Source organism: Artemia sp. Qi Xiang Cuo, chromosome 12, assembly GCF_049724085.1.
Source record: "Artemia sp. Qi Xiang Cuo chromosome 12, ASM4972408v1, whole genome shotgun sequence".
In the NCBI taxonomy this organism is placed as follows: domain Eukaryota; kingdom Metazoa; phylum Arthropoda; class Branchiopoda; order Anostraca; family Artemiidae; genus Artemia; species Artemia sp. Qi Xiang Cuo.
The window spans coordinates 29,775,785-29,803,428 of record NC_142805.1 but is presented as its reverse complement, the minus strand read 5'-3'; the positions used below and the strand labels follow the sequence as shown (position 1 = coordinate 29,803,428).

Here is a 27,644-nt window from a genome sequence, read left to right as displayed (position 1 = left end):
AAAATTTCAAAAAGGGCTCATTTGATTGGAAATTGACAGGGATATTGCCCTTTCTAATAGTCTAAAGTATTTGGAGGGAGGATCCTCCCATGCACATCATTTCCCTAAACATTATGATAGGGCCATTTTGTTCAACATGTTTAAAAGGTCTGAAAATTATGTCTTCGAGTATGACAATCCTCTCTTCATAGCCCTCAGGACAAGATTCGTAATTTATGCCTTGGGGCAAGTAAGGTTTTTACAGAGTTTTGTTGTAAAAGCTTCAAAAAGGGCTCATTTGATTGGAATTGAGAAATGAGTAGTGCCTTTTTTATTAGTAGAAAGTGATCAAATGACAAATGCCTCCCCCGTCAATTTCCCCAAACACTTCCAATTAAAATTTTGATATAGCCATTTTGTTCAGCATATCAGAGCGGTCTGGAAATGATGTCTTTGAGGATAAAAAAAAAAACAGCCCTCAGGGTAAGGGTTATAAGTTATGCCCTGGAGACATATAAAGTTTTTATAGAAACCATGGTCATATAAGATTTGGAGGGGGCTCATTGGTAATCAGATGATGTAGTGCTATTTTACATAGTCTAAGGGATTGGAGGGCAGATACCCCCCCCCCCTCCACACACACAAACACATGTCCTATTGTCCTGATATTCATGTAACAGAAATTTTGAGATAGCTATTCTATTCAAAATGGTCTAAATATCACATAACAAGGCCTTTGGGGTTGAAACAATGCCTAGAGATTAGGAGCAAGGGTTTTAAGCTATGCTAAGGGGATACTTAAGGTTTTTATAGAAGGGATTATTGTTTAACTTTAGGAGAGGCTCAGTCTTTCTCCCTGAAAAAGACTATGTCAATATAAAGCAAACATAAATTAATTTTAAAAAAACTTTCAACAAAATAATTTTTTAAAAAAGAGTAAAGAACTCTGTTAAACCAAAATGAACAAAAATAGAATCAAATAATGTACTAAGAATACAACTACTATAAATCAGTATAAATAAATAAATGAAACCCAAAACGAACAGAAATTAAAAAAAATAAGAGTCAAACTCAAAACAAGCAGAAATTAATGTGAATTGGATTCTAAACCCCAAGCTTTATAAAAGCCAGAATATAATTTGTACTTTACTGAAAAAGATCTTTTAAGTGTTTTCACTTATCTAACTTTAAGAAATCAATTAAAATTTTAAGGAATAAATATCAGCGTTTGTATATTAAATGCTGACAATGCAGATTTTTTTCAGTAAATTCATATGAATTTTTTTCAGTAAAGTAATATTCTGGCTTTTAGAAAGCTTGGGGTTTAGACCCCTAACTCTACTCTTCTCTAAGTATCCCGGCTGTGACAGTCAGATTTATTGCAAAAAAAAGTTGCTTATCCTCGCATAGCCCAATGTGATCTCATCTGTGATCTGTGGTTTTTCGTCCAAGAACGTCCTTTGCTGTTTCTATGATTGCTGATGTGGCCTGGTCGGTCAGGGAGTCTATCTCATTAGTGGTGGTCTGTGGAGAATGCTCAGCAGCTTACGCTTCCACTGTATCTTGTAAACTTTGATTTAACCAGTGTCTTCTAGCAAGGCTGTAAAATACTGTTGCCCTTCCCTTTATCCTCTACATTGCACCCTTCTGGAAACTCTTGCCAAGTATCTGCTTCATCTGCCTCCGTGGTATAGAAATTCACTACATTGCTGACCCAGAAGTTGCCATCGCGAGATGCCATCGCGAGATAGATAGCAAAACATGATAGAAAAATTGATGGGAATTTAAATGATTGGTCCCATATTCTTAAAGCAGTGATATTTTTTTCCTATGCTCTGTCGTGTTGTGTGTTTAATTGTGATGGGTTTTTCAAAAAAATTTAAAAATAATAATACTTTATTTCTTGTATGATTGTTTAGCGTTATTGTTCTGCATCATATATCATATGTCGCGCCGTTTTGAATTTATTTTTTCACACATATATTATGTAAATTAGATAGTAATATTATCGTTTTTTAAGTTATCGCCTTCGGCTCCCACCTCGGCCCCGAAACTCGTTGGTGTTTATTCGTTATAGCATAACTGATTCATGTACTGCCGTTTCATCTAGTATTGTGAGTTTTAATGATTAATCCGTCACAAAACTGGAGCCATATCTTGAAGTGGTAAGATAATGGGTACACTAGATTGTAAAAGCTTGTGTTTATACTTGTTTGCTTATATGTCCTTTTTTATTCTGGTTTCTTTTGTATATTTGCTTGTCTTGTATTTTGTGAAATGTCTAATCGTCGTTTTTATTGTTTTATTATTTTGTTTTCTTTTACTGCTCCGTCTTCTTGCTTTTGTATGACATGTTTTCAAATAAATAAATGAATATCACAGTCTCTATTCAAACTTGTCTGTGACTGACAATATGGCCAAAATTGAGAAAGCAAAGGACATGAAACAAGAATCTATCATTTGTATCTTACATGCACGAAAGAACTTCCTGAATAATAATTAGATATTATGGTGTATATTTAAAAAAATAAACGCAATTTGACTTGGTTGGAACATGATTGGTCTTGATATAAGAATATTCAGAAGGAAATTAAGCAATAATTTTGTCATGCATTGTGTTCAGTAGTTTTTTGTTTATTTTCTCCTATGTAGGGGTGTATGCATTCACTAATCGTCTATTCCATTATGGATATAGTTGTGATAGGGGGAGTATCCTAAGATGACTCTAAGGACACTATTAGGAAAGTAAAAAAAATCAGAACCATGAAATGCTTTTTTACAAGTCCCTTTCTCTTGGAGCTTTTTCTGATATCCCTTCCTTCAGACAATACTGTTTTACTGTTTGTACATTTATGACCTCTAGAATTGCCAGGAATATACCAGAAATTAGACGAGCACAAATATCTGTATACAGGAAGCTGCCTTTGCCTCTTCAATGGTCTGAAAGACCTTTCTTCACAAAAATCTTTAAAGATTTTGCCTGAAAAAGTACTTGGATATTTATCCTAATATGTTTTTTATGCAAATGTTGGCGATGCATAATTTGCTTGTAGCTTTTCAAAAAAAATGTGTAACTTTATAAATCTTCTTTTTAGACCATGTCTTTTTTTTTTAACTGATCTAAATTAGTTCGTTTTTTCAATTTATTTTTTGAACATGGGTTTCAACTTAATTTCCAGGGGGTTTGTGGAATATGTCAAGTGCTGGTTCAAATGTAGCAGGTGCTGTTCCAAGCAGTAGCAGCTCTTCTAGCACCAGTTCAAATCCTGCACAGTCTAAACCTGAAAAAGAGCAAAAACCTTCAACCAAGATGTCAAAATCATTGAGCACCTCGGCTAAAAGGTATGTTTCCAGTTTGTTATTTGTAGTAATACAGTGTTGGTCTCCGTACAAACAAGGTGTCTTGATGCAAGCATTGGTGTGAGAAAAGAGGAGGGATATTAAGAGCCTCCATCCCCTCATGAAATGGTTATTTTTTCAATAAAAAAAAGTTTGTATATATTTTTATTCTTATGATGGTATAAGAAAATCCTATTTGATCCTTGTTTTTGTTATGCTCGTTAATGCTATGCTGTCAGAAGCATTGAGAGCTTTTAATTTCTGTTCAGTCTATATAGAGTTGTTCCTAGGATTGGTGGAACTCAAATATAAGCAAAACAGTCAAATCAAAGTTAAAAATTGGATCGAAGTAGGTAATCAAACAGTTTGTGGTAACAAGCCGTAAGTAAGGAACAACCCGGCTCAATAGTAACCAAAACTCTAAAAAACAGAATTTTGATACAAATAGATACATCAAAGGAAGAAGATTTTTATGCTGATTTTAAATATATAAGTTCCATCAAGTTTAGTCCCACCTATCAAAAGTTACGAGCCTTAGAAAATTTGCCCTATTTTTGAAAAAAAGGGGGGAGGATCTTTCCTCTCCCCTTTCGAAAAATGTGGGAGGATCTTTCCGTGGAAAAATTTTTCATGGGGGTAGAGAATTTACATGAAGGGGTGGCTGGGTTTCCCAGCATTATTAAAAAAACAGTAAGAAATTAAATAAAAAACAATTTTTTTTCAGCTGAAAGTAAGGAGTAATATTGAAACTTAAAACGAACAGAAATCATTACGTATATGAGGGGGTTCGTCCCTTCCTTAATACCTCGCTCTTTACGCTAAAGTATTTTTAATAATTTCAAAAGAGCTATTTGTTCTAATTAAACAGCCTTTGTGATTCAGGGGTCATTCTTAACGAATTGGAACAAAATTTGAACTTTAACGTAAAGAGTAAGGTATTGACTAGGGGGTGAAACCCACATATTACCTATATGAGGAATTTCGCCCCCTCGTCAATACCTCGCTCTTTATGCTAAAGTTCGAATTTTGTTAAATAACGGCCGATATAAGTAATAATTTGGTTGTGTTATTTTTTGGCCAATCTTAGAATTTAATTTTACCTTAAGAAGCTTCATAACTATGATTTTATGTAATAATAAACCAAAGATATTGTATGTCTTCGACTTATGGTTGTTATTAAATAAAAAAAACAAGTTTTTTTCAACTGAAATTAAGGAATAACATTAAAACTTAAAACGAACATAAATTATTACGTATATCTTTTAAACATTTTTCTTTCATTCATTTCAGTGATTTGAGAATTGCTCAACTTGTGACTTTCATTTTATTAAAAATAGTTTCAACCTCTTTGGCCGTTTTGTTACTATGCCGCAAATATCACTAATTTAAGTTACGTGGGAGAATCTTTCCATGAAGATAGTTCCTCGTGGTGGAAGGGAATTTTCCATGGAGGGGGATCTGGATTTCCGTATATCATTTAAAAACTTACAGGAACAGAAAATATTACATATATGTGATGGGTTGCTTCTCCTCAATAGCTCGCTCTTACGCTAAAGATTCTTTTTTAACTTTTAAAAGAGGTTATTATTCTACTTAAACAGCCTTTGTGATTCAGGAGTCGTTTTTAAACAACTGGAACAAAAATCAATTTTAGTTTATTATATAGTTATTATTAGTAAAAAAAAAGAAAATTAAAATGCAAATTTTTTTTTAATTACTCATGTATTGTGAACCAAATTCAAAACATGCATTAATTCAGAAACGTTCAGAAATTAAATGAAAAAAAAGTTTTTTTTACTGAAAGTAAGGAGTGACATTAAAACTTAAAAAAAAAACAGAAATAATTCCGTATATGAAAGGGGCTGACTCTTTCTCACAACTCTGCTTTATAAAACAGTGAAAACTTTAACATAAAGAGCGGGGCGTTGAGCAGGGAATAGCCCCTCTCATATACGGAATAATTTCTGTTTGTTTTAAGTTTCTTTTATTTAATTCCCGTAGCAATCGCCTCAAATCCCCCCCCCCCCCAGGAATGGCTCTGAGTCCATGTTAAAGTGCCAAAACTTCCTCTTTTACTAATTCCCTCTACTTTTTTATATTGGACATTGTTATTGCATGTCGTGAACAAAATAATGCCCTCTTATCATAGAAAAACTTGTCTCTGAAGATCAAAACTGGAGAGGAAGTACATCACCAGATCTGATCACCTTCATCAAGCTTTGAATACATTTAAATGCGTTTGATGTGTAAAAGTTGGTGTTTTAAAGCTGACAACTAATGTTATTGCGGTGCAAGTGCAGGGTTGGTCCACTACATAAGGAAACTTGTTAAGAAAACAATTCTTACTTCATAATATGCAGAATAATCCTAGTTAACATATTTTGCAGGGGGAGATCCTTTATCTTCACTATTTTCCTTGTATTTCCAGTTTTTCTATCACATTCTTAAATATTTGCGTCTATTCTCTAAGTCTTGAAAATCGTTTATAAAAAACACCCATTATAAACAAGCAAGTTCTATCTAACTAATCTAGCACAACTTAACCTACTTTATCAGTATTTGGCTATTAATATGTTTTGGGTAGATGGTACTGATAGTGTTTAACTACGAATATAAAATATTTGAAAACGGGATATCCAGTCGATTCATGTTTATTTTCAGATTTTTGTTAAAGAAGATAAAGGTTCTCCCCTGCAATATATATTAACTAGGGTTATTCTGCATATTATGAAGTAAGAATTGTTTTCTTAACAAGTTTCCTTATGTAGTTGACCAACCCTGCACTTATATCGTTATTTATAACTCGTAGGCAATATATACATAGTTTGTATGTCCGTCTGTACAGGGCAAAATAGTCTTCTTTGTGAGCTAGCGTCTGCTGTTCAGAGGAACTGAGACGTAACTACATTTAACGACGTAAGTTGTCTGCTTAAAAATAGCTTGCCTAGTTTTTCTAATCATTTAATGCAACCATTATACCAAGACATGCTAGCTCCGATGCTTAGGGACTGCGGGATTTCTGATTTCATCTCTTTGCAGTACATTAGAAGTTAAAAAGTTCTACTGATCAATGTTAAGAGAATGTCTGATTGATTAAAATCACTTTGGAGTTGATTAGGCTGTCTTATAAATCTACTTTCAATCTGCTAAACAGAACGACATCATTAGCGTACACGAAGTAAGACAGGTTGGTATCATTACGTAGAAGACAGGGCAAAGATATGATCGAGGATCATAGCAATTGCTTGTTTTAGAATGAATACCCTTCCATTAGGCAGTAGCTTTGAATTTTAGTACCAAAACCTCAGCGAACACTTTCAATTTTCACTATGCTGGCACTTCACTACTGTGTAGCAAAGTGCTTATTGCTGGTATGTGGCTGACACCCTCAAGCGCTCTTAATACTGTATATCTATAGCGAAAATATATAAAGGCGACTTATTTCTCTGGTTCTGTTAGCCAGAAGATGATGAGCCACTACACAAGCATGACCTTTGTGAAATCCAAGCTTGCTATCCCAAAAGTGTCCAATGTCAAACTCAGAGAATATCACTTATTCAAACACTTCAATTGGGATTGTATTCGTTTGGATCTTTTGTTTATTAGCAATAGATGGGTGACCCCTTTGAGGAAACTATTGAGGCAAAACTCCTAGTGATGCACTTCAAGAAGATAACTTTTGATGTGAATAACAGCTTTCAGGCAAGTGATTGAGGTGTGTTTTTGTAAGACCATTGCTGTGTGTTCCATTCTTTGCTTTGGAAATTGCTTTTCTGACAGCGATCTGTATCTTTTACAAAGAAATGGACATAACATACTACTATCCAGTGCAACGTGCACGTAAGTTGAAAATTCGCTTTTTCATACTGATAAGTTATTCTCATATCCATGCACAGAATTATATTAAGAGTGTCGGTCGTGCACAGTCAGGGAAGTTTTAGATGCGTTATCGTCAAGTCTGATTGGCTTTTGCCATAATGTCTTCTATCCACTATGCTTTTGTTCAATAGTGGATTTCATCTTAGCCTTGTATTTGTGCTTAGTACTTAGTGTTAAATCGAGTATCTACATTGGTTTCTTTATCTCAGTTTCGATTCATCTTGTAAGAACACCTTTCGATTTGGCAGCTCTTAGAGCTTAGGCAACTTGAAATTGATAAGAGTTGAGACCAGTACTGTGTGAAAAATAAGAAGGGATGGCACTATATAGATGAAAAGAAACTTTGTTGTGGCTAAGAATCAAAGCAATGGTAGTGACATATATTGCAGCGTTACGTTTTTGCCAGTCATGCTTGGAAATACATTCTGGAAGAAGCTTTGGTGATGCTTGGTTCTGAATGCAGATGAAACGAAGATTTGGAATGATCATTAATGGAATCGTGGATGCACAATATAACTGGGTGAACAGGCATTGATACTTATGAAAGTAGGTGGTAAATTTTGGATTTATTTTCGCTAGCATGGGTGTAGGTAAGGTCCATGGACTTCGGCCAGATGTTACGTGGCTGGTAGATAGCTCAGAAGGATATTGGATAGGATATAGTCCTTGGTAGGGTCTTATTTTATGCCTGTAGTCATCGGCCAGCTACTCCTGCTTCACTAAAAAAAAACTTCACATATTGCCCAAAAACATCTGCCGCTCTTGAGAACTTTGTCAGAGAGACAGCATTTTATAGTTGGTAGGCATATAGACACTGATGAGCTTGGTTCCCTGAGCGGAGACTCAATTATTTCCTGTTTGATTGAGGGCTTAGCTGACAGTTTTCCCCTAGAGTATGTTGCAAGGTCTCTGGAAGGATGTCCTGTCGTTTATCTTGCTGGCTGTATAAAGATGTCATGCGACTGGTATATGTTCAAGAAATTTACGTTCAGTACAGCCAACACAATGTTCCTGGACGAGATTACCCATGGTCTTCTGTCTATTAAGACGACGATTGATGTTCAGATTAAGACCTTTAAGGTGTCTATTCAAATGTTAGTCTTGTTTTTCAGAATCTCTTTTCTGTTAGAGCTGCTAAGGCTAAAGCCGACATGAGATTCATCACAGACAGAACATTCGGGTTTTTGTTGTATGGTGTGTCTTTTTGACTAGTGCGGGGAGCAGAACATTTAGCACACCTTGGTCTGGTCTTGCAGTTTTCAACGTGATGTGCGTAGTATTGACATTTAAAACATCTTCATGGGACCTCGTTGTGCTTCGACACCTGGAAAAAGTCATGTCCAAGCTTCATTCAGTTAGATATGATAAAGTTCGTAGTCTGTTTTTTGTTTAAAGTCAGTTGGACCGTTTGACTTTGTCCGAAACAGAAAGGCTCCTTGACAAGGCCTGGACTGTGTTTGGCTAGTTCGGTAGCATCAACATCAACAGAAAGTCCCCTTACCTTGCCAAACATTTTTTTTTCTCGGAATTTGCATGTGATGGACAAGTCAGTGTGATGGACCCAATATTGACACTTCAAATACCTTCTTGTGGTCTCCATGTGATTTGTTACCTGGAAAAGGCTATGTCCAAGCTCGATTAAGTTAGTTATAGTAAAAGTCCTGGTTTCTTAATTCTTGAAAGTCCGTCGGACCGTTTTAATTCGTCTATAATGAAAGGGTCCTTGAAGAGGCCTGGATTGTGCTTGACCAGTTTGCTATCACCAACATGAACAGAAAGGCCTATTAACTTACCAAACAATTTTGTTCCTGAAGTTTGCATATAATGCTGTTTTGGCTGCCATTCGAAGATTTTGCGGAAAGAACACTGGGAGCCTCATTGCAGAAAGCTTTCGCTTGAACAGTACCACCAGATTTGACCTGCTTAATCTTTCGTACTTGTCTTACCTCGTCTATGTCTTCTTTAAGCTGGAGATGGCCAAATTTATGTGGTCTAATTAAGGGGGCCATACGCGGTCTGTCTAATGACTATAGTGCAAATCCGTAACTCATCGCTCACTACTGTTGTAACATCATATTCGGGGGGAAGTGTTCGTTTAACACCGAAACTGAGCTCTTTAGATCCCAAATTTCTCCCTCGAGTATAGAAAGTTTGTTTCTGGGGCCTGCGGGACGTGGGATGGGTGAGTGGTGACGTGCAAGTGATTACAAAATTAAACTTAGGATTTTAATGAGAAAGAAATGTGTATAGAAATATATCACTGGGATCCAGCGCTGCACACTCGGTAAGGCTAACTACAAACAAGCAAATAAACGAGAGAGAAAGAGAGTATTACTAATTCAAGAAAAGTGCTAGAAAAAACCATAGTTGTCGGTGGATTTGAAGCCATGAACCCTTGGTCACTAGCCAATGCCAAATTGTCATTGTATTGACTCTGATGCCTTAGATGTGTAGTTTATTATAGACAAATCCAAAAATGCCTGAAAAAACACAGAATAAGCTGAAGCTATAGCCGTTTACCTTATCAAGGTGGAAGTGTTCAACAGAGTCCATAAGAAGTTCCGGTTAGTTATTTTTCAAGTCATTAATAAAAGCCAGGGATTTTTAGACGCAGTAGTGTTTCCAAAGTTGTAGCCTTGTTTTAATTCATTCTATCATATTATTCTTAAAATTTGGGGTACAGTAGAAGGGATGCCCCTTTTTTTTTCCTATTAATTACGATTGAAGAAAGACAAACTGTAATAGGACCGAGAAACTGAATTTTCGTGAGAAAATGTTGAGACAAGAAAACTTGTCGTTCTTTGTAAACGCTTAATATTTCTCACAAAAGAATCAACCAGGTTTTATACAAGATTATTTATCTCTCCAGGAATCACATATTCTTGCCTGTCTAGATTTGTTGCTCATCATTATGTAACCCGTTTTGACAAGCTGGGGTTGTTTTTCTCTTCAGTGACAATGAATAATGTGGTGACTGGCTTGCGGAAACACGTGACATAAATTGACAATTTTTTTTTCAAGCAGCAACATTTAAACTTAAAAAGAATAGCAATCGTTCCTAATAAGTTGTTCCCTTATCAATGCCCCGCTCCTTGCACTAATGTGTATTAAAAAAGCTTCTTGTTCCAATTCAACGGCCCTTGTGTTTCAGCAGTCCCTCGTAATGAATTTGGACAAAAAGTCAAACTTTACCGTAAATACCGAGGTATTGAGCAGAGGGCAGCCCCCCCCCCCATATACTGGATAATTTCTGTTAGTTTTGCTTTCAATGTTGCTCTTTTCTTTCAGTTGAAAAAAAACTTTCTTTATTTTAGTTTAATGTCTGATCGTTTTTCGAATCATGCCCAGGCCTAACTAAGATATGATTTGGGCTCCCGCTCCCGACGTTTTGCTGTTCAATTGTATGTATCAGTAATTGTAAGTCGATTGGTAGTGGTCCAGTTTTTCAGTTTTTATGCTTAAGAATTAAAAGGTTTGATTATAATTGAAATTTTGGACAAAATTTGAATATTTAGTCAAAATTTTCAATAAACAGTAGTTTTATTGAATAAGTTCTCAATAATGTTTTCATTACAGAGTTTTGGATGGACGGAAAGGGGTAGCCTATAATTGTTCATATGGATGAAATTTCTGCGTAACTTTTGATTTTCTACGCGGCTAAAGCCGTCGCAATCTCTAAAATAGTGTTCTCTGATTTTTAAATATATTGTGTAATATATCTAAACACATTATAGCTCGTATATTAATAGGAGCAGATGAATATTAACATTTCAAATCGCTGGAAACAATGCTCCTGGTAGCACTTGCCTGACGCTCCCCCTCCCCCAAGAACTTCCCTGGCAAGGCTAGTGATGCACCACCTCACCTTTTCCACCTTTGTACCGTTATGTGTGTGAATGTTATATTTTATTCTACGCAAAAAAAACTGTCGCATTTGGAGGGGCATCATTACCCCCCCCCCACCTCAAGCTAGCCCCAATAATAAAGATGTAGACCAAAATTTGTCTGGGAATCAAGAGGAAATGGGTATCCCCCCCCCCCTTAAAGCCTATTCCATATTTATTTAAAGGCCGGATGAGGGCTGGTATATTTGGGAATTAAAATGCACTCTTTGAGGTAAGTGCCGCCACCCCCTATAAAATGACCCACCGCCCCTCCTTCATGATAGATGATACGTACTTACGCAAACATGGCTGTCTATAATTTTATATGAAATATAAAGCAAATCAGTTTCGTTAAATGAAGCTTTAAAATAAATGTCAGAAAGTTTTTTTTTTAACAGGAATAGAGGTATCATCCCGCTGCACCCTTGTTCAGGATTAAGTCTAAATGAAGGGAGATGAGAGACTAATTTCTCCCCTCCCCATATTCCGTTCTATAATGTGTTAAAAATAATATACGATGAGACAAAAAAACTGTTTTCCAACTTTAGTAATTAGGAGGGATAAGCGCTTGAATGAGGCCTTGAAGGCGCCACCGTGTGGCATTTTTTCACTCCGACTGGGAAGCTGAATGTGTTGGTTCTCGAAACTATTAAAGCGACTGGCTATTTCAGAATTTGTACTCGATAGCAAATTGTTCCTCTTTGAGGCAAAATCGTAGTTTGGTACCCCAAATGATATAAAATGCCGTGGCACAATTTTGTTGATAACTGAGAAAGGGCATTAGAACTTTTAAGTTCCGGTCGAACGAGTCCTCTCCTGATCTTCTAAAACCATTGGTTTGATTTGATCATCTGTGGAAAAAAAACAAACACGCGTCCATTTTTTCTGGCAAAAAATGCGAAATTCTACATTTTTGTAAATAGGAGCTTGAAACCTTAGCATATGCAGATATGCTGGATCTAATGTTATGGTTTTCATTAAAATCGCTTGACTTTTTTGAAAGTATTTCCTACATTTCTACAAAATCAAGCAAATTTTTTCAGGTTCTTAGATTTCGATGTGTTACATTAGAGTTAATGAATTTTATATATTTGGAATCCGCATAGAAAGTCTATTCTTTTGATGTATTAATTGTTTTAAAAAAAAATTTCAGAGTTTTGGTTACTATTGGGTCGTGTCGCTCCTTACCTGCACTTTCTTACCACGAACTGTTTGATAGTAGCTTAAAGGTTTTTAATAAGTACCGTGGCGTAGAAACGAAGTGTTTTTTTATTATATCAATTAATTATTGTGTTCAAAATGCTTCAATTTGTTTTCATTCTTTTTCTGCTAGTTGGACATGAATGGTGTACTTGATTCATAAATAAAAAAAAGACTAGTTTTCTGTTCTAAGACTTCAATAACTCTTATACCCGAATATTTCAGCAGTATTATTGGCAGCCATGTTGGGCTAAAAGAAAAGCAAATTATCGTAAAAACAGTTTACAATTGAAATATATTTTCAAAAAAGTGAAATTAAAAGGACTTCATCATTTCAAGGGAGTTCAGCCAAGATTTAATAACTTTTTAGCCAAGAAGTTAGGATATAACAGTTGCCACTGTCTTGGAAGGAAAGAAGTTCTTATTCTTGGAATTCAGTTTTTTCACCCATACAGGTATGATACTAGTTCTTGCCTGAATACTGGTTGACTTTGATCCCATGGGGCTGAAGGTGCCTTCATGGCAGGCCGTAGAAGGATGTCCTTGATCAGATCCCCTTTGTTATAAGTAGCCAATTAAAATAAATTATTGTATTGATCAAGGATTTTTCAAACAGGAGGTGAAATACTGCATCCCTCTCTATGCTGGATTTCAAGGGAGTTAAGCCAAGATTTAATAACTTTTTAGCCAAGAAGTTAGGATATAACAGTTGCCACTGTCTTGGAAGGAAAGAAGTTCTTATTCTTGGAATTCAGTTTTTTCACCCATACAGGTATGATACTAGTTCTTGCCTGAATACTGGTTGACTTTGATCCCATGGGGCTGAAGGTGCCTTCATGGCAGGCCGTAGAAGGATGTCCTTGATCAGATCCCCTTTGTTATAAGTAGCCAATTAAAATAAATTATTGTATTGATCAAGGATTTTTCAAACAGGAGGTGAAATACTGCATCCCTCTCTATGCTGGACAACCCGTAAGGGTTTTCAAATTAAGTAAAGCTGTTAATGAGCAGTTACTTCATAGGAGGTACAGAAGAATAGCCATAATTGGGAAAAAGAAATCCTCAGCAACTCTAACTGAGAGACTAGCTTGTATAGTTTGATGTATTATATACCAAAGTTAAGTCTAATCAATTAGCTATACTTGGTAATTTTGCAAGTTTCCCTGATTCGAACCTCCAAACAAAACCGTTCTTCTGAAAGTTCATAAAAGTATATTTTTTTCCTCTTGTAAAATTATAAAAACATGAAATATCAGGGGGCCAATTTGCAAAAATGTAGGGGGGGATCAAAATTCTTTTTTTTAAACCTAGGAAGCTGCAGTTTTACTGTTGTTTCGATATTCTTCAATGAAAACGGAGAAAGGTATTTTTCAATGAAAATACAAAAAAAAATTTTTCTTTCAGTGAGTATACAAGAAAACCTGTTTTATTCAAAATCTAGATAAGTACAAAAAATCCAGAGGGCCATTGTCTCCCCCCTTTTCTAATCGACGTACATGGAGATGTGCCCTTTAGTTTTTAGTGTGAAAATATTGAGCTTTGGGATATGTAGACTTGTTAAATGAGCATAATTTTGCAACTTATTAAGCTATACTAGAAAGGCCTGCGAAGATGTTATAAGCCCTTTACATAACCAAAGTTTTGTTTTTCTTGCTGTACGTAGCAGAGGTTTTTTTCATCTTAAACTAGTCTGAAAGAGAGACCTTCGCCTAGGAAGATTGAAAATTTGAAATTTCCAAAAATGCACCCTTTTTACCCTCACGCCCCACCCCGCAACTGTAGAACGTGTTTGCAGTTCTTGCGTTATTTGTATAGTTTTTTTTTTTTTTTTTACTTTATTCTGAACATATTCACGTTGTTAGCTGAGTCCTTACATTGTTATTGTTCTCACTTTTTTAAAGAAAAATAAAGAAATTTTGTCTGAAGGTGAGTGATTAATAGGTGTTTTTTTTTTTTTTTTTTTTTTTTTTTTTTTTTTTTTTTTTTTTTTAAGAAGCAGTAGAGTGTAGTAAGAACAAACCAAAAGTGAAGTTATAAACTGACAACAGTTCAGGAGCAAATGCGTGCCATTTTATATTCTAATATGTTATATATGCCTTGCTATCTACCGAATAAAATAGAGTGACAGGATGATGGATGGGTTAAGACAGGCTTAAATAAAATGAAAGGGCTCAATGCCTTGACCATAGTGTAAAACTAAATTTTAGAAGCTATTTTATGAAGTCTTGATGGGTTTTCTATTTACTTTGTCACTATTTTTATTAGATGATTTTCATTGATTGTTTAGAATTGTGGATTTTTTTTTAATATGATTTTTGTTATTTATTATTTTTTTTTAAGCTAATTTTTTTTCTCTTTAAAGACATCGCCGAAAGATATTCGCTATATTACTTTTTGGTGTATCTGTGAGACATCATAGGTGAACAAAATTCATTTTGTATCATACTTATGAGGGATCTTGATCATATCATGGATAACCCATTACGTTTATTATCATGACTTAGCTGGATTTGGTTTTTATATACGTTTCACTCCATGTTTGATGTAGAGCTCGTGTATGGTATGAATGCATCAGCACTATTGATGAGGTTTTTTTTAACAAAATTTACACCAGGTTGGTAAAAAAATCAAATAAAAAAATTATTTTTCAGGATACAGAAAGAATTGGCAGAGATTACGTTAGATCCACCTCCCAATTGTAGTGCAGGACCAAAAGGGGATAACCTTTATGAATGGGTCTCCACAATCCTTGGACCTCCAGGATCTGTTTACGAAGGAGGAGTATTCTTCTTGGATATCCACTTTACACCTGAGTATCCCTTCAAACCCCCAAAGGTATTAGTTTCTGGGTACTCTTTATAATTGAAAATTAATTAAAAAAAACTTTTTCCACAAAATAAGTTTTTCAAAGATAAGTAAAGAACTCCATTAAACAAAAAATGAGCCAAAATAAAATCAAATAATCTACCAAGCGTGAAACTACCACAAATCAGCATCGATAAATAAATGAAACCCAAAACGAACAGAAATTACAATAAATAACCGAGTCAAACTCAAAACGAGCAGAAATTAACATAAGTTTACTGAAAATTTGTACTTTACTGAAAAAAATATAAATGTTTTTACTTTTATAACTTTAATAAATCAAATTATTTTAAAATTTTTATTACTAAATATCAGTATATGTATATTAAACTGACAATGCATATTCATTTGTATTTTTTCAGTAAAGTGAAAATTTTTTTCTGGCCTTGGGAAGGCATAGGGGTTTTGCGCCCAACTTATGTTAATTTCTTCTCGTTTTGAGTTTGACTCAGTTATTTATTGGAAAATATACCCTGGATAAGTCTTGTTTACTTCTTAATGCTTATTTATGATATTTTTGACCTTGGTATACTACTCTCTTTAATGTTGGTTCATTTTTTGTTTAACAATGCTCATTACTTTTCTTTGAAAATATCGCTTTGTGGAAAAAGTCTTTTTAATATTCAACTCGGTTTTTGTTCCACTGACACTTTACTTTCAGGGGAAAAAAATAATAGTTTAAATCTTTTCATTTTTCAAGACTTTATAGTTTGGCCTGCTATTTGTATGCTGGAGAAAAATTTTCAGCATTTTTTAACAACATACACCATTTTAAAAATCTGGACACCACTAGTACTGTTTAACTAAGTTTGATACATCCTCTAGTTGACCTGAAATGGAAAATTTAATACCATTCGCAAAAGAAATCTGTTTACTTTCTTTGATAGCTTTGATACGCTTTCACCAATTTGATTTGGTTACATTTTAAGAGAAGATGTAGCCTCAAAAGATTGAACATAATACCCTCAGTCGTTCTTGGGATACTGCTGAGATGCCTTATTGGGAATTAGCATTATCACAGTGCATTTTGATTCAATCTTAACGCAACATTTAGTTTTTAAGCATAATGGGCCAATGGGAGGGTGGGAGTGGAAGGGGGATTAGTAGCCCTCCAATCACTTTCGACTATTAAAAAGAGCATGAACCCTTTCTATTTTCCATCGAATGAGCCTTTTTCGAAGTTCCCACGACAATTCTTTCAATACGAAGTGCCCTGGTCTAAACGACGACAACAACAAAAAATATTACTAATCATTTTCGACAGTTTAAAAAGGCACTAGCTTTTGAATTTCCAATCGAATTAGCCTTTTTTGAAGTTTCTACGACAACGCCTTCTATAAAAACCTTATATGCCCCGGGGGCGTAACCTAAAACCCTTGCCCTGAGGGTTATGAGGGAGTGTACTTCTCAAAAGCTTATTTTCTTTCTGGAAATCAACTAGCCTACGCTAAACTTAATGGCTATCTCAAAATTTTGATTGGATGTGTTTGGGTGAATGATGGACATGGGTGGGGGGGGGGCTAGTTACCCTCCAATCAGTTTCGACTATCAAAAAGGGCACTAGCCCTTTGAATTTCCAATCAAATGAGCCCCTTTTGAAGTTTCTTTGACAACGCCTTCTATAAAAACTTTATATACCCCAGGACATAACTTAAATCCGTTGCCCTGAGGGTTGTTGGGGAGTGTCCTCCTCAAAAACTTATTTTCTATCTGGAAATCAACTACGCTGAACAAAATGGCTATATCAAAATTTTGATTGGATGTGTTTGGGGGAACGATGGGTGTGGGGGAGGGCCTAGTTCCCCTCCAATCACTTCTACTATTAAGAAGGGAACTAGCCCTTTGAATTTCCAATCGAATGAGCCTTTTGAAGTTCCTACGACAACGCCTTTTTATAAATCCTTATATGCCCCAGGGCATAACTTAAAACCCTTGTCCTGAGGGTTTTTGGGGAGTGTCGTCCTAAAAAACATATTTTCTATCTGGAAATCAACTACGCTGAACAAAATGGCTATCAAAATTTTGATTGGATGTGTTTGGGGGAATTAGCGGCGTGGGGGGGGGCTATGTGCCCTCTAATCACTTTTGACTATTAAAAAGGGATCTATCCCTTTGACTCTCCAATCGAATGATCCTGTTTTGAAGTTTCTATGACGACACTTTCTATAAAAACTTTATATGCCCCCACGATAAAATTTAAAACCCTTGCTCGGAGGGTTGTGGGGGAGTGTCACCCTCAGAATCACACTTTCTATCCCGAAATCAAATGCGCTTAAAAAAATCGCTATTTCAAAATCTTGATTGGATGCGTGTAGGGAAATAATTGGGGTGGGGGGGGGGCTAGTTGCCATCTAATCACTTTCGACTATTAAAAAGGGCACTAGCCCTTTGAATTTCAAATCGAATGAGCCTGTTTTGAAGTTTCTACGACAACGCATTCCATAAAAACTTTATATGCCCCCAGGGCATAACTTAAAACCCGTGCCCTGAGGGTTGTGCGGGAGTATCCTCTTCAAAAACACATTTTCTATATGGAAATCAACTACGCTGAGCAAGATGGCTATCTCAAAATTTCGATTGGATGTGTTTGGGGTAATGATTGGCGTGAGGGGGGGGGGCTAGTTGCCCTCCAATCACTTTCGACTATTAAAAAGAGCACTAGAACTCAAGATTTCTAATCGAATGAGCCCCTTTTGAAGTCTCTACGACGACCCCCTCTATATGAAGTGCCCAGCTTTAAAGAAAAGAAAAATAATAAACAGTACATTGTCAACATTGATCTTACATGACATCAGGGCATAACTTAAAACCCTTGCCCTGAGGGTTGTGGAGGAGAGTCCTCCTCAAAAAGATGTTTTGTGTCTGGACATCGACTACGCTGATCAAAATAGCTATCTCAAAATTTTGATTGGATGTGTTTGGGGGAATGATGGGAGTGGGGAAGGGCTAGTTGCCCTCCAATCACTTTCGACTATTAAAAAGGGCGCTAGCCACTCCCATTTCCAATTGAATGAGCCCTTTTCGAAGTTTCTACGACAACTCCTTCGATACGAAGTGCCCGGGTATGGAGAAAAAAAAAACCACATTGTGCCCACATCGTTCTTTACTTAGGCAGCGCTAGCGCGCTGCCTATGATAACAACCATTGGATATGCATTAACAAATATATTTTTTTTATTATTATTTGTTTTCATTTCTCTATAATAATCAGATTTCAAAGATCCTTCTAATCATTTGCCGCGACATTACTTAGTGCTACTACATATCCTGAAAAGGCTAAATCCTACTTTTTTTTTTCTTTTGAATTTGCTCGAATGTTTCTGATTTTGGGGATTCTTGAAATTTTCTTCTCGAACTCGAGACAAACGAGACTCTGAATTCTAAGTACTAAGATTAGAAAAAAAAGAAAGCTGCAATCGTTTCAGAAAAGCAGCTGTTTAATATTTTGCCATTTTGAAATGGTGGCCTAGGAGGCCGCTTTGGTGGCAGTCTGATACTTGGGTAAGAAAATGTTCTGTCAGCAAAACGCGAGTTTTTTTTTCCTGATTTTGTGCATAAATAAAACTCAACAATTTCTTAAGACTACGACAAGAACTAATTTTTTTGCCTCATATGTTGGGGCTGCCTTTGTATGTTTAATATTTCTTTCAATATATTGTACGGATTTGGTTTATATATTCACATATTGGTTTGTCATGATATACAGTGGTCCATTCTAAACAACGACAAAAAAAATTTAGAGTTGGAAGAAATCTACTTTAAAAAAAGCTTTCGTTTTTTACATTGATTCCAAATATGTAGCTTTCTTCAAGATATTACTCTATCACTAAAATGATTTGTGTAATTTTATAAAAAGGAAAGAAAACCCTCCAAAAGTACATTTATTAAATTCTAAATCAGGGTTTCCCAACTGGATAGGATGTATATGCCCCTGTGGCTGTGAGGAAGAGAGCTTTCCGTGTCGTAAAAATTAATCAGTTGAATTTTCGTTGGTTTTCGAACAAGCATAGGTAGTGGTGCTTAATGATGGAAATTAAGGGGATAGCGCAATAATTTTTTTTCAAAATCAACAGGGGTAATTTTTTGTTTATTTTCTCAATGAAAATACCAAAAAGAATGCAATTTTTCAGTGAAAAATACTTTTAAAAGGTATTTTGAAAATCTAAAGGAGAGAGGCAAAAATATTGAATGGGGGCCCTATTGCCCCCTTCCCCCTGGATTGACGCCCCTGGGTATGCACTGTATGAGCATGACATTAAAAAGTACGTCAATTTGAGGTTTCTGGAAATGTCTGACGATTCTATGTATTCTTTACTAAGCGGAAACGCTCTGTTGAGGCCTCATGGGGTCGCATACCAACTAGAAACTGATAGCCTTATGCTTTCTATCATCCTTCAAGTGAACCTGAACTGCGAAAAAAATTGCACACACATGGTTCACGGATGGGTCTTTGAGCAAGAGGACTTTCTTCCCCCTCCAAAATTTCTAATTTGGTGAAAAAAATAGTTTGGGAAAATTTGGGTACGAAACATCCGATTTCACTAAGTTTCTTAAATAAACGGGAATTATATCAACTATTGCTGGAACACAGTTGTTGAAACTGACCATCCGGTTTTTGAGAGCTCCGCTCGCCAAACCTGTTGGCTAGTGACGTCACTGTTTATAGTCATGTAGATTTATATTTTCAACCCTCCTACCGAAAGAGTTTTTTTTTTTTTTTTTTTTACTTTGCTGAAAATCCCTTTTTATATGACACAATGCTCAAAGAAATTTAAGAGCAGTTTTCTGCAAACAATGCGACAGTTAATTTAACGGGTTGCCAGCTGAGGCAAAAAGATGCTTTTTACAGTAGTCCTTAATGTACAAATCAGAACATATCCTCCCCTCACCTTGAACTGATTTTCCAGCTTTTATTTTAATTTTTTAGGTGACCTTTCGAACTCGAATATACCATTGCAACATCAATTCTCAAGGAGTCATCTGTCTGGATATACTTAAAGATAATTGGTCACCAGCTTTAACTATTTCCAAAGTTCTCCTTTCTATTTGTTCTCTTCTCACTGATTGCAATCCAGGTATGTAAAAACAAGGACATTGGACCTAGTCTGTAGTAGTAATTTATTTTGTTAAATACTGTTAAGGCTGAGGCCTGTCATTGATATTTTGATCAACAAGAAAAACATTCTAAAGAACACAAATGAGGCAAACATTTAATATGGGAAAACAAAATAACTTACTGGTATATAAAACTAGCCAAAGAGCCTGTTGGACCCTTAAGGTATGATTCATTTCAGGGTAGAAAATTCATGATTAACTTCATGTATTTTGTATGATTGAAAGGTAATGTGATCTTGGTCGTTATTAACCTATTGAAAAATTGGATTTTGTGTTAAGTATACTTACCCTATCTTGACATGGTGAGTCTAATGGCCGTTCAGAATTTGTATATTAGCTATACTTTCTGAGATATGACCTAGCATCCACAGGGGAAAAAAATATTTAATCAGTTTTCCACAGCCATTTCCTAGACGGGAAGAAAACAGAATTTGGAAAAAAATCTATTGACAACATTCTGTATATTTTTCAATTTCTTCTGTTCCAAAAATAAAAGAATCGCTATTTTTTTCTTGAAAACTTTAAAAAAAATTACAGAGCCTATGAGGTTTTGGCCAAATAGAAATCATTTGTTACCTTCGATATAATACTTTCTGTTACCTTGGCTCTGAACTGATTTTGGGCCCTGCCCTCCTAGGCTTTTCTAAACTCTTGATACCCTCTCGTGATGTTTAAATTTTGTTAATTAAATTTTTTGTGTGTTAGAAAGCTTGTTACCTGAAGGAAGCTTAAAAGGCCATTAAATTGGAATGTTTTTTGGGTAGTCCTCTAGACATATTTTATATTAATGAAAAATATCGTCTTAATTCAGCACCCTTTATATGTATCATTGCAATACTATCATGTATCTTTTCGCTTTTTAAATGCATTTGAATATGATGTCATTCACACGAAAAATGTTAAGGCTTTTAAAGTTAAGGTTAAAGTATAGTCATCCAAAGGATGCACGTCCTGCCAAGTTAATGCTTTAAAAGTCGGCATGTGCGTCTGCAAGTGTCCAAATATCCATCATATAGATATGCCGTTTTTTTTTTTTTTTTTTTTTTTTTTTTTTTTTTTATCAACGATGTTTGAAACTGAGGTGAAAGCTACTTAAAGAATAAAACGGCATGAAAATGGTCATTTTCCCCTTCTCCGATCATTCAATAAAAGTCCTCAGATATGTTTGATACTTGACAAATGAAACTCAGACAAATGTATTTACGTTTGATACTTACGAGGTAATAAAAATCTTAGTTCTAGGGGATTGATTTTTTTAGGCTTACGCAACTTTCGGACCCTTCCTAAAGTGGAAGGATTCTCTGGAAATTAAGTGGAAACATAGGAGACTTTTCCTAATAAATTTCAGACCGTTGGCCTTTACGGTTCCGATGCCAGCAGGATTCAAATTTTCGTAGTTCAGGGTAACGACTATTGCAAGTCTTAACGTTGCTTTAGCTGCTATGCTGAAACGTTTCTAAGTGCAATGTTTCAGTTTTTCATTAAATTGTCATGTTACAATATTTGCGTTGTTAAAATTTGTTATTATTTCGGCTGAAAATTAGCTGTTAAACCTTGGTCCAAAGAATATGGTGCTTGTGTCGGCAAAAACATCAACGCCATCTAGCGTTAGCACAACTTAGTTTTTATAAGGAACTGAAACGCTTATTGCTATATTATTTTTACCATCTATGCAAATTAATTTAATTATTCTTATTATTGAACTGAAAGAAAAAAATGCCAAGTGTAGCCAAACGCTAGATGTCGTCGAGGGTATTTTTTTACACTAACGCCAGTTTCCACTCTTGTAAGTACCCATACTCTGTGCCTTGATCATCTTTGAGGAGGACAGGTTTGCTACTTTTACTGGGTAGTGTATTTTTCATTGATTTCCCAAACACATTTCAGGCTAAGAAACATTTGTTTTCGTACCTGTCATGGAGAATGATCTGTATACAAAAATCATGAAGCACGCTAAACAGCGGAGAAAGGGGTTACATTTTAGTACACTTACTTCCGGTGTGTATTTAAGGCTAATGAAACACGTTATCAGGTTGTTCTAAAGTATGGTAGGTTTTATGTATTGAGACAAAGTGGTAACGCATTAGCTTGTTTACTGTTGCATTTTTAAGAGTAACAGGGGACAAGAAAACGGAGAATAAATTTGGTTGTAAGCAGAAACAACATATTTTACGAGGTGGTGACAACTACAGTGTTTACTTCGTATCCAATATAAAAGAAATTGAACTGCTGCTCCTGCACCACATTTGCCGACAGAGCCAACAAAAGTTTGCTCAAATATTTCCTTCTTGCAACTTTACCATTTTAAAAGTTGCGATGTAGTGACAACTAAAGCCTTTAACTCTTATCGAACAAAAAAAAGAAATGGAACTGTTGCTCCTGCAGCACATTTGTCTGCAGAGTCAACAAAAATTTGCTCCAATACTTTCTATTATCAGAGCAACGTAAATACTTTTTCCTTTTTAAGTTGGACTTCTTACTGGTTGGAACTTGTGTTCGTTTTAAGCTCAGTTTCCATATTCGTAATAATTTCTGTTTGTTCTAGGATTGATTCATCCTTCCATGATAGTTTCTATTGATTATTTGTTTAAAGGTAAGAACGAAATTAAAAGACAGTTTTGGTAAGGAGATGACAAAACGGAGAAGAAAAGCTTCTCTAAAGTTTGCAAAATTTCTAATACTTCTCGAAAAAAAAAATGTATCTCTTTCTCTCACTCTCTCCCTCTCTCTCTCTCTCTTTCTCTCTCTCTCTCTCTCTCTCTATTTCCCTCTCCCTCCCTCTCCCTCCCTCTCTTATCTATTTCATACACTAACTCCGTCATTCTCTCTTGTCTCCCAGTTTTAGATTTTCATATATATCGACAAGTTTTAAATGGATCCTAGTATTTTTTTATTTGTTTTTTGGTGAGCGGCTTATAAAAATCTCAAAAACAGTTTTCTAAATGTCTTGAGGCCCCAGTGGACGACATTTAATTCTTATTTTTCGAAAAGCAAACTCCTATTAAATCGAAAAAAAAACTGAAAATGTATTAATATCGTCTTAGTAAGTACCGTTTACCTGTTGAGTGAAAAGTGTCTAATGTGGCAAACCACAAATTTCAGATTTTTAGGTTTAATTTTCCCCACTTGGCTTGAAAGGGTATTTTTTGGGTGTTATGGGAACATTTAAAGCACTTATTCTTTAAAATCATGAAATAGAAATGATAAAGTACTGCTCATATTATTATTTAATCAGGAATATTGCATATAAATGTGAGAATAAAAAATAGGATTCGTTCATATGAATCATTAATTATCATTAGTTTCAATTGATAACTCTCTTATTCATTAATAATGAAAAATAGAGCTCCTATGTAACTATTAATACTTTTGTTTTTACAGCTGATCCATTAGTTGGAAGCATTGCAACACAGTACACTCAAAATCGAGAAGAACACGACAGGGTTGCCAGACTTTGGACGAAGCGTTATGCTACATGATTTAGTTTTATGAACTTTTTTAAAGCTAGTTAGTATTATATGCTAGGGTAAAGACACAAATTTGTTGATTATCGATCTTTAAATTGTACTGCTTTTAGATTGATAATCCCAAATTATCACGATACATCATTTTTATTTGGTAATGCTTAAGCTCGAGTTTCAATTAATATTTCTGTACAAGATTTAAGTTCTGAAAAATATTCCTTTTTTGGGTTTTCCATCTAAGCTAAAACACTCTTACCACTTTTGAGAAAGCTTTCATAACTTGACATTTGACATCCTCTCAGCTACTCTAGATAATTTCACATTAATAGCGGCCTAATTTTAGTTCTTTATCGCCCTGAATGTCAGGCCAAGTTTAGAATAATTTAGAATAGTTTGATTGCAAATTTGCATTTTTACCCTAGGGAAAGCGGATACATTGCCTAGATACGAACACAAAAAGATGGAATTTTGTTTGTGGTTTCTCTTCTGCTTCTCCAAAAAAAAACGAATTTCTTGCATTATTTTTCTTCAATCAGTTGAAGAAAAAGGAATATTTCTTTTTTTCCTGTTTGTTCCCCTTTTTACGAATTTCAACTAGTAAGATCAGTTTCTTAACATGTAATCAGAGATTCTTCTTTCAATACCTATTTATCAGGTCTTTTCACGACAGTAAGGACCAGAATTACTATTCCTCTGGACTGGGACTAACTCTCTAGAAAAGATCTAGTTCAATAGAAATGTCGTAGAAAAGCTTTTCCTTCTTTTTCAGTAGACAGTACACTGCATTCTGTTTGATACGCTAATGCTGTGAGATGGGAAATTTGTTAAACGTAAAAAGTACTTTCCATAGTCATTTAGAAACATCTTTGTCTTCTAAATTTAGAATTTTTGTGCTGATTTAGTGAGAAATCTGCAGGGAAGAAATTTTGCCATATTGTTTCTATTATGATACACTTAAAAATGCCTAGATGCTTTTGTCGCTCAGGTATCTCGTGAAACAGCCTATATCTCATAATTTTTCGATTAAACCGACAAGAATGTAAATAATCAATCACCCAAATTCTCTCCACATGGATAGCTTAAAAAACAAAATTTGTTTTCCTAAAAAAAAAGTTAATTCCGTCAGTTAAGGAGGCGGTCGGAAAGCAGTACGTTAATCTAATATTCAGCCTTCTAAAAAACGAAGGATTTTATAATTTCATCGTAAATAGTGTTCGTATCTAACACTGCCCTATCTGTGCTACCTCGATTGGGTATTCGTCTTGTTCCTAAATATTATTAATTGATATGGGCTATAATTTTTTACTCTTTAATCAATTCACTTGGGGATTACGTTCCATGAGTTTGATTGTTTTCCCTCATGTCATGGTGCACGAATACCATAACGTCACACATACCGTTACCACATGACGAAAAAACGCATTTCATACTTTGGTTCTGAAAATTCGTTAGCGCGTTGAAAATAATCATCTGTTGGATTTTCGTCCTCTGATCCTACTTGCAGAGGCAATTGCCCTATTCACAGCAGCTGGGGGAGAATACAAATTTGGGGTTGGATTAGGGGGTATATTATGCTAACAAATGTGAAAAATAGTCCTTGAAAATATATAGATATATACATACAATAAGTTTATATGAAATATGACGGGAAGTCAGTAACAATTTGAAATGCTAGAGGGTCCGCCCCCTCCTGTTTGTGTCCCCGACTGTTGAACTATTTTTTTGTCTACTAAAATTGCTAATTCTGTTCATTCTTTTCTTTCTGTTGACAAAAAACTAAATCTAAACTAGGGGAGGGGGAAATACTCTAAAAAGCGTATTAAAATTTGTTTATATGTATTTTTGTTACATTTTTACGAGTCGGACAAAAAAATCTTTTGGTGGGGGGGGGGGGTCAAACCCCCCCCCCCCCTGGATGCGGCCTTTCTCTCCACTTATTTCAGGTTCCATAGTAAGAACCCTATAACTCTATTGATATGTGTTGATAGAGAGAATGTTTTGACACTTAAAAAGCGTTTTCGCTTAATTATCATTTGGTAATAACAACAATAATAGTACAAAATTATCTTGAATTAATATTTAAAATTTCAAGCTGTCACAGTCGGGAATGGGTTCGTGCTGAGAAACTTGTCGTATATCGAGTTCTCTTCATTTGTTTTTAAAAAGATTAGTTTTTGTAGTTTCTCTGGTGGATAAAAATATAAAACATGTTGACTTCTTAAGTATAAATTTCTTCCCTTCAATTAAGATTTAATGCCCGTGTTCCCAATATTAAGTTAGAATCCGCTTTCCCATTAGACTATGTCTTCATTTTGTTTTTAGTTTTTAAATAGTTATAATTGTCTTTGCATTAATCCGTAGAACGCTTTTGATCACTCGTGTTTCCATTACATATTTTTTTTCTTTTTTTTAGTTTTTGAAGACCTTTATTTTCATTCAGTGATTTACTTCTATTGAAAGGAGCAAAAATGCATCCAAGTGGTTCTAAAAGCTTACTCCAACCCTCGGAAAAAATTCCAGGTTCTCCACAAAAATTCCAAATTTCCACATAATACACGTTGGGTATATTGTTTTGACTAGTAAACTTTAACACCACGAGTGCTTTGAGTTTTCTTATTTAAAGGTTCTATCCAGGGACACGATTTGAGGTTGACGGTTCTGTCCAGGGACACGATTTGAGGTTGACGGTTGGAATAGATCGTTTTCTCTGTCTTATTTTGTACTGGGTTTAAAAGACTGTAAGAAATACTTAATAAGTAATGGAACTTAAGCTTACTTTTGAGAAAAAACAAACGACACTATTTATTTTTACCCAGCAAAATCATAGATTAATTGTAAAAACCTTATTAAAACAGCAATTATTTTTTAAGTTTTATCGTCTGTATAATTCTACTTTATAGTAAGCAAAAATAAAAGAATTTTTTGCTCTATTCTTAAGCCAAAAGGGTACTGAATGTATGTAATTTTTTTTTAAACCCTGTTGTATTCTACAGAGCAACTTAATCCCCACTGATTGACTGAAATCAATTTAAAAGAAAAAAAATCTACACAGTTTAAAAAAATTTCGGATTGGTTTAAAATAAATTCATACGTTTAGTTGAAGTTCAAATTGTAATGAATTAGAATTAAGTTTCCCTTGAGTTTGCTTATTTCTGGTGAGTAATACTATGCTTTGAGTGCTGCTAGTAGTTTTGGAAAGAAGGCTTTGGATAAAACGATTGCAGTTTTCCGTTTTTTCTTTTTTTTTTTTTTTGTTTTTTTGTTTTTTCAAAATTAGTTGTCGAACAAATATTTTATAATCCCTATGCCCGTAAAAAGCTTTAAATATGACGATTTTAGGCACATCGTTTTATGACGATTAGTCTGAAAAGGATCCTTTGGACTGAGATTATTCTATCGGGGTATTTTTTATGCACACGAGCTAACCAGAAGAAATTCATGATTTTTTTTTCTTATTTGCACTCCTCAGTGGAGATTATGTAAATTGTTTGTCTAAATTTACTGAATCTGTTTTTTTGTGCATGTTCTAGGGTTCTTTGATTTTTTCTCAGTTCTTTTGTTTGAGCTGCAACACTTTGTTCATTGCAGGAGTGACGAAATGTTTCTACAATGTTTATGGATGTCTTCTTTTTTTAAGTCTTATTTAGTAATAAATTTGTGATTTTTTTCCTTCAATGTAGAAATTGTATATGAACGAATATTAAATAAGTTCTTGCTGAACTCTTTCTCTCTCTCTCTCTCTTTATCACCTAGAGATGAACCAAGAGTATATTTTTATCACATGATTGATTTCAGATTAGTGATTGACTAGATGCTACAGACACTTACCAATTTGGGCATAAAAATATTCACTGTATGTCTGTTTACTATTATTAATACTAACAACTCACTGCAGCACCAAGCCGCATGAGACCAACACA

At 34.9% G+C, this 27,644-nt stretch overlaps 1 protein-coding gene across 2 annotated transcripts in view; it reads left to right on the top strand.

The window, feature by feature from the left end:
* Positions 1-27,444, top strand: part of Ubc2 (ubiquitin conjugating enzyme 2) — a 38,658-nt gene extending 11,214 nt beyond the window's left edge. For both annotated transcript variants that reach the window (XM_089097898.1, XM_089097897.1), the window contains exons 2-5: positions 3,159-3,321; positions 14,933-15,116; positions 20,073-20,220; positions 23,642-27,444. In XM_089097898.1, the coding sequence (XP_088954024.1) occupies positions 3,173-3,321; positions 14,933-15,116; positions 20,073-20,220; positions 23,642-23,739 (579 nt within the window). In that variant the 5' untranslated portion in view covers positions 3,159-3,172 and the 3' untranslated portion in view covers positions 23,740-27,444. The remainder of the gene's footprint in view (positions 1-3,158; positions 3,322-14,932; positions 15,117-20,072; positions 20,221-23,641) is intronic.
* The last annotated feature ends 200 nt before the right edge of the window (positions 27,445-27,644 follow it).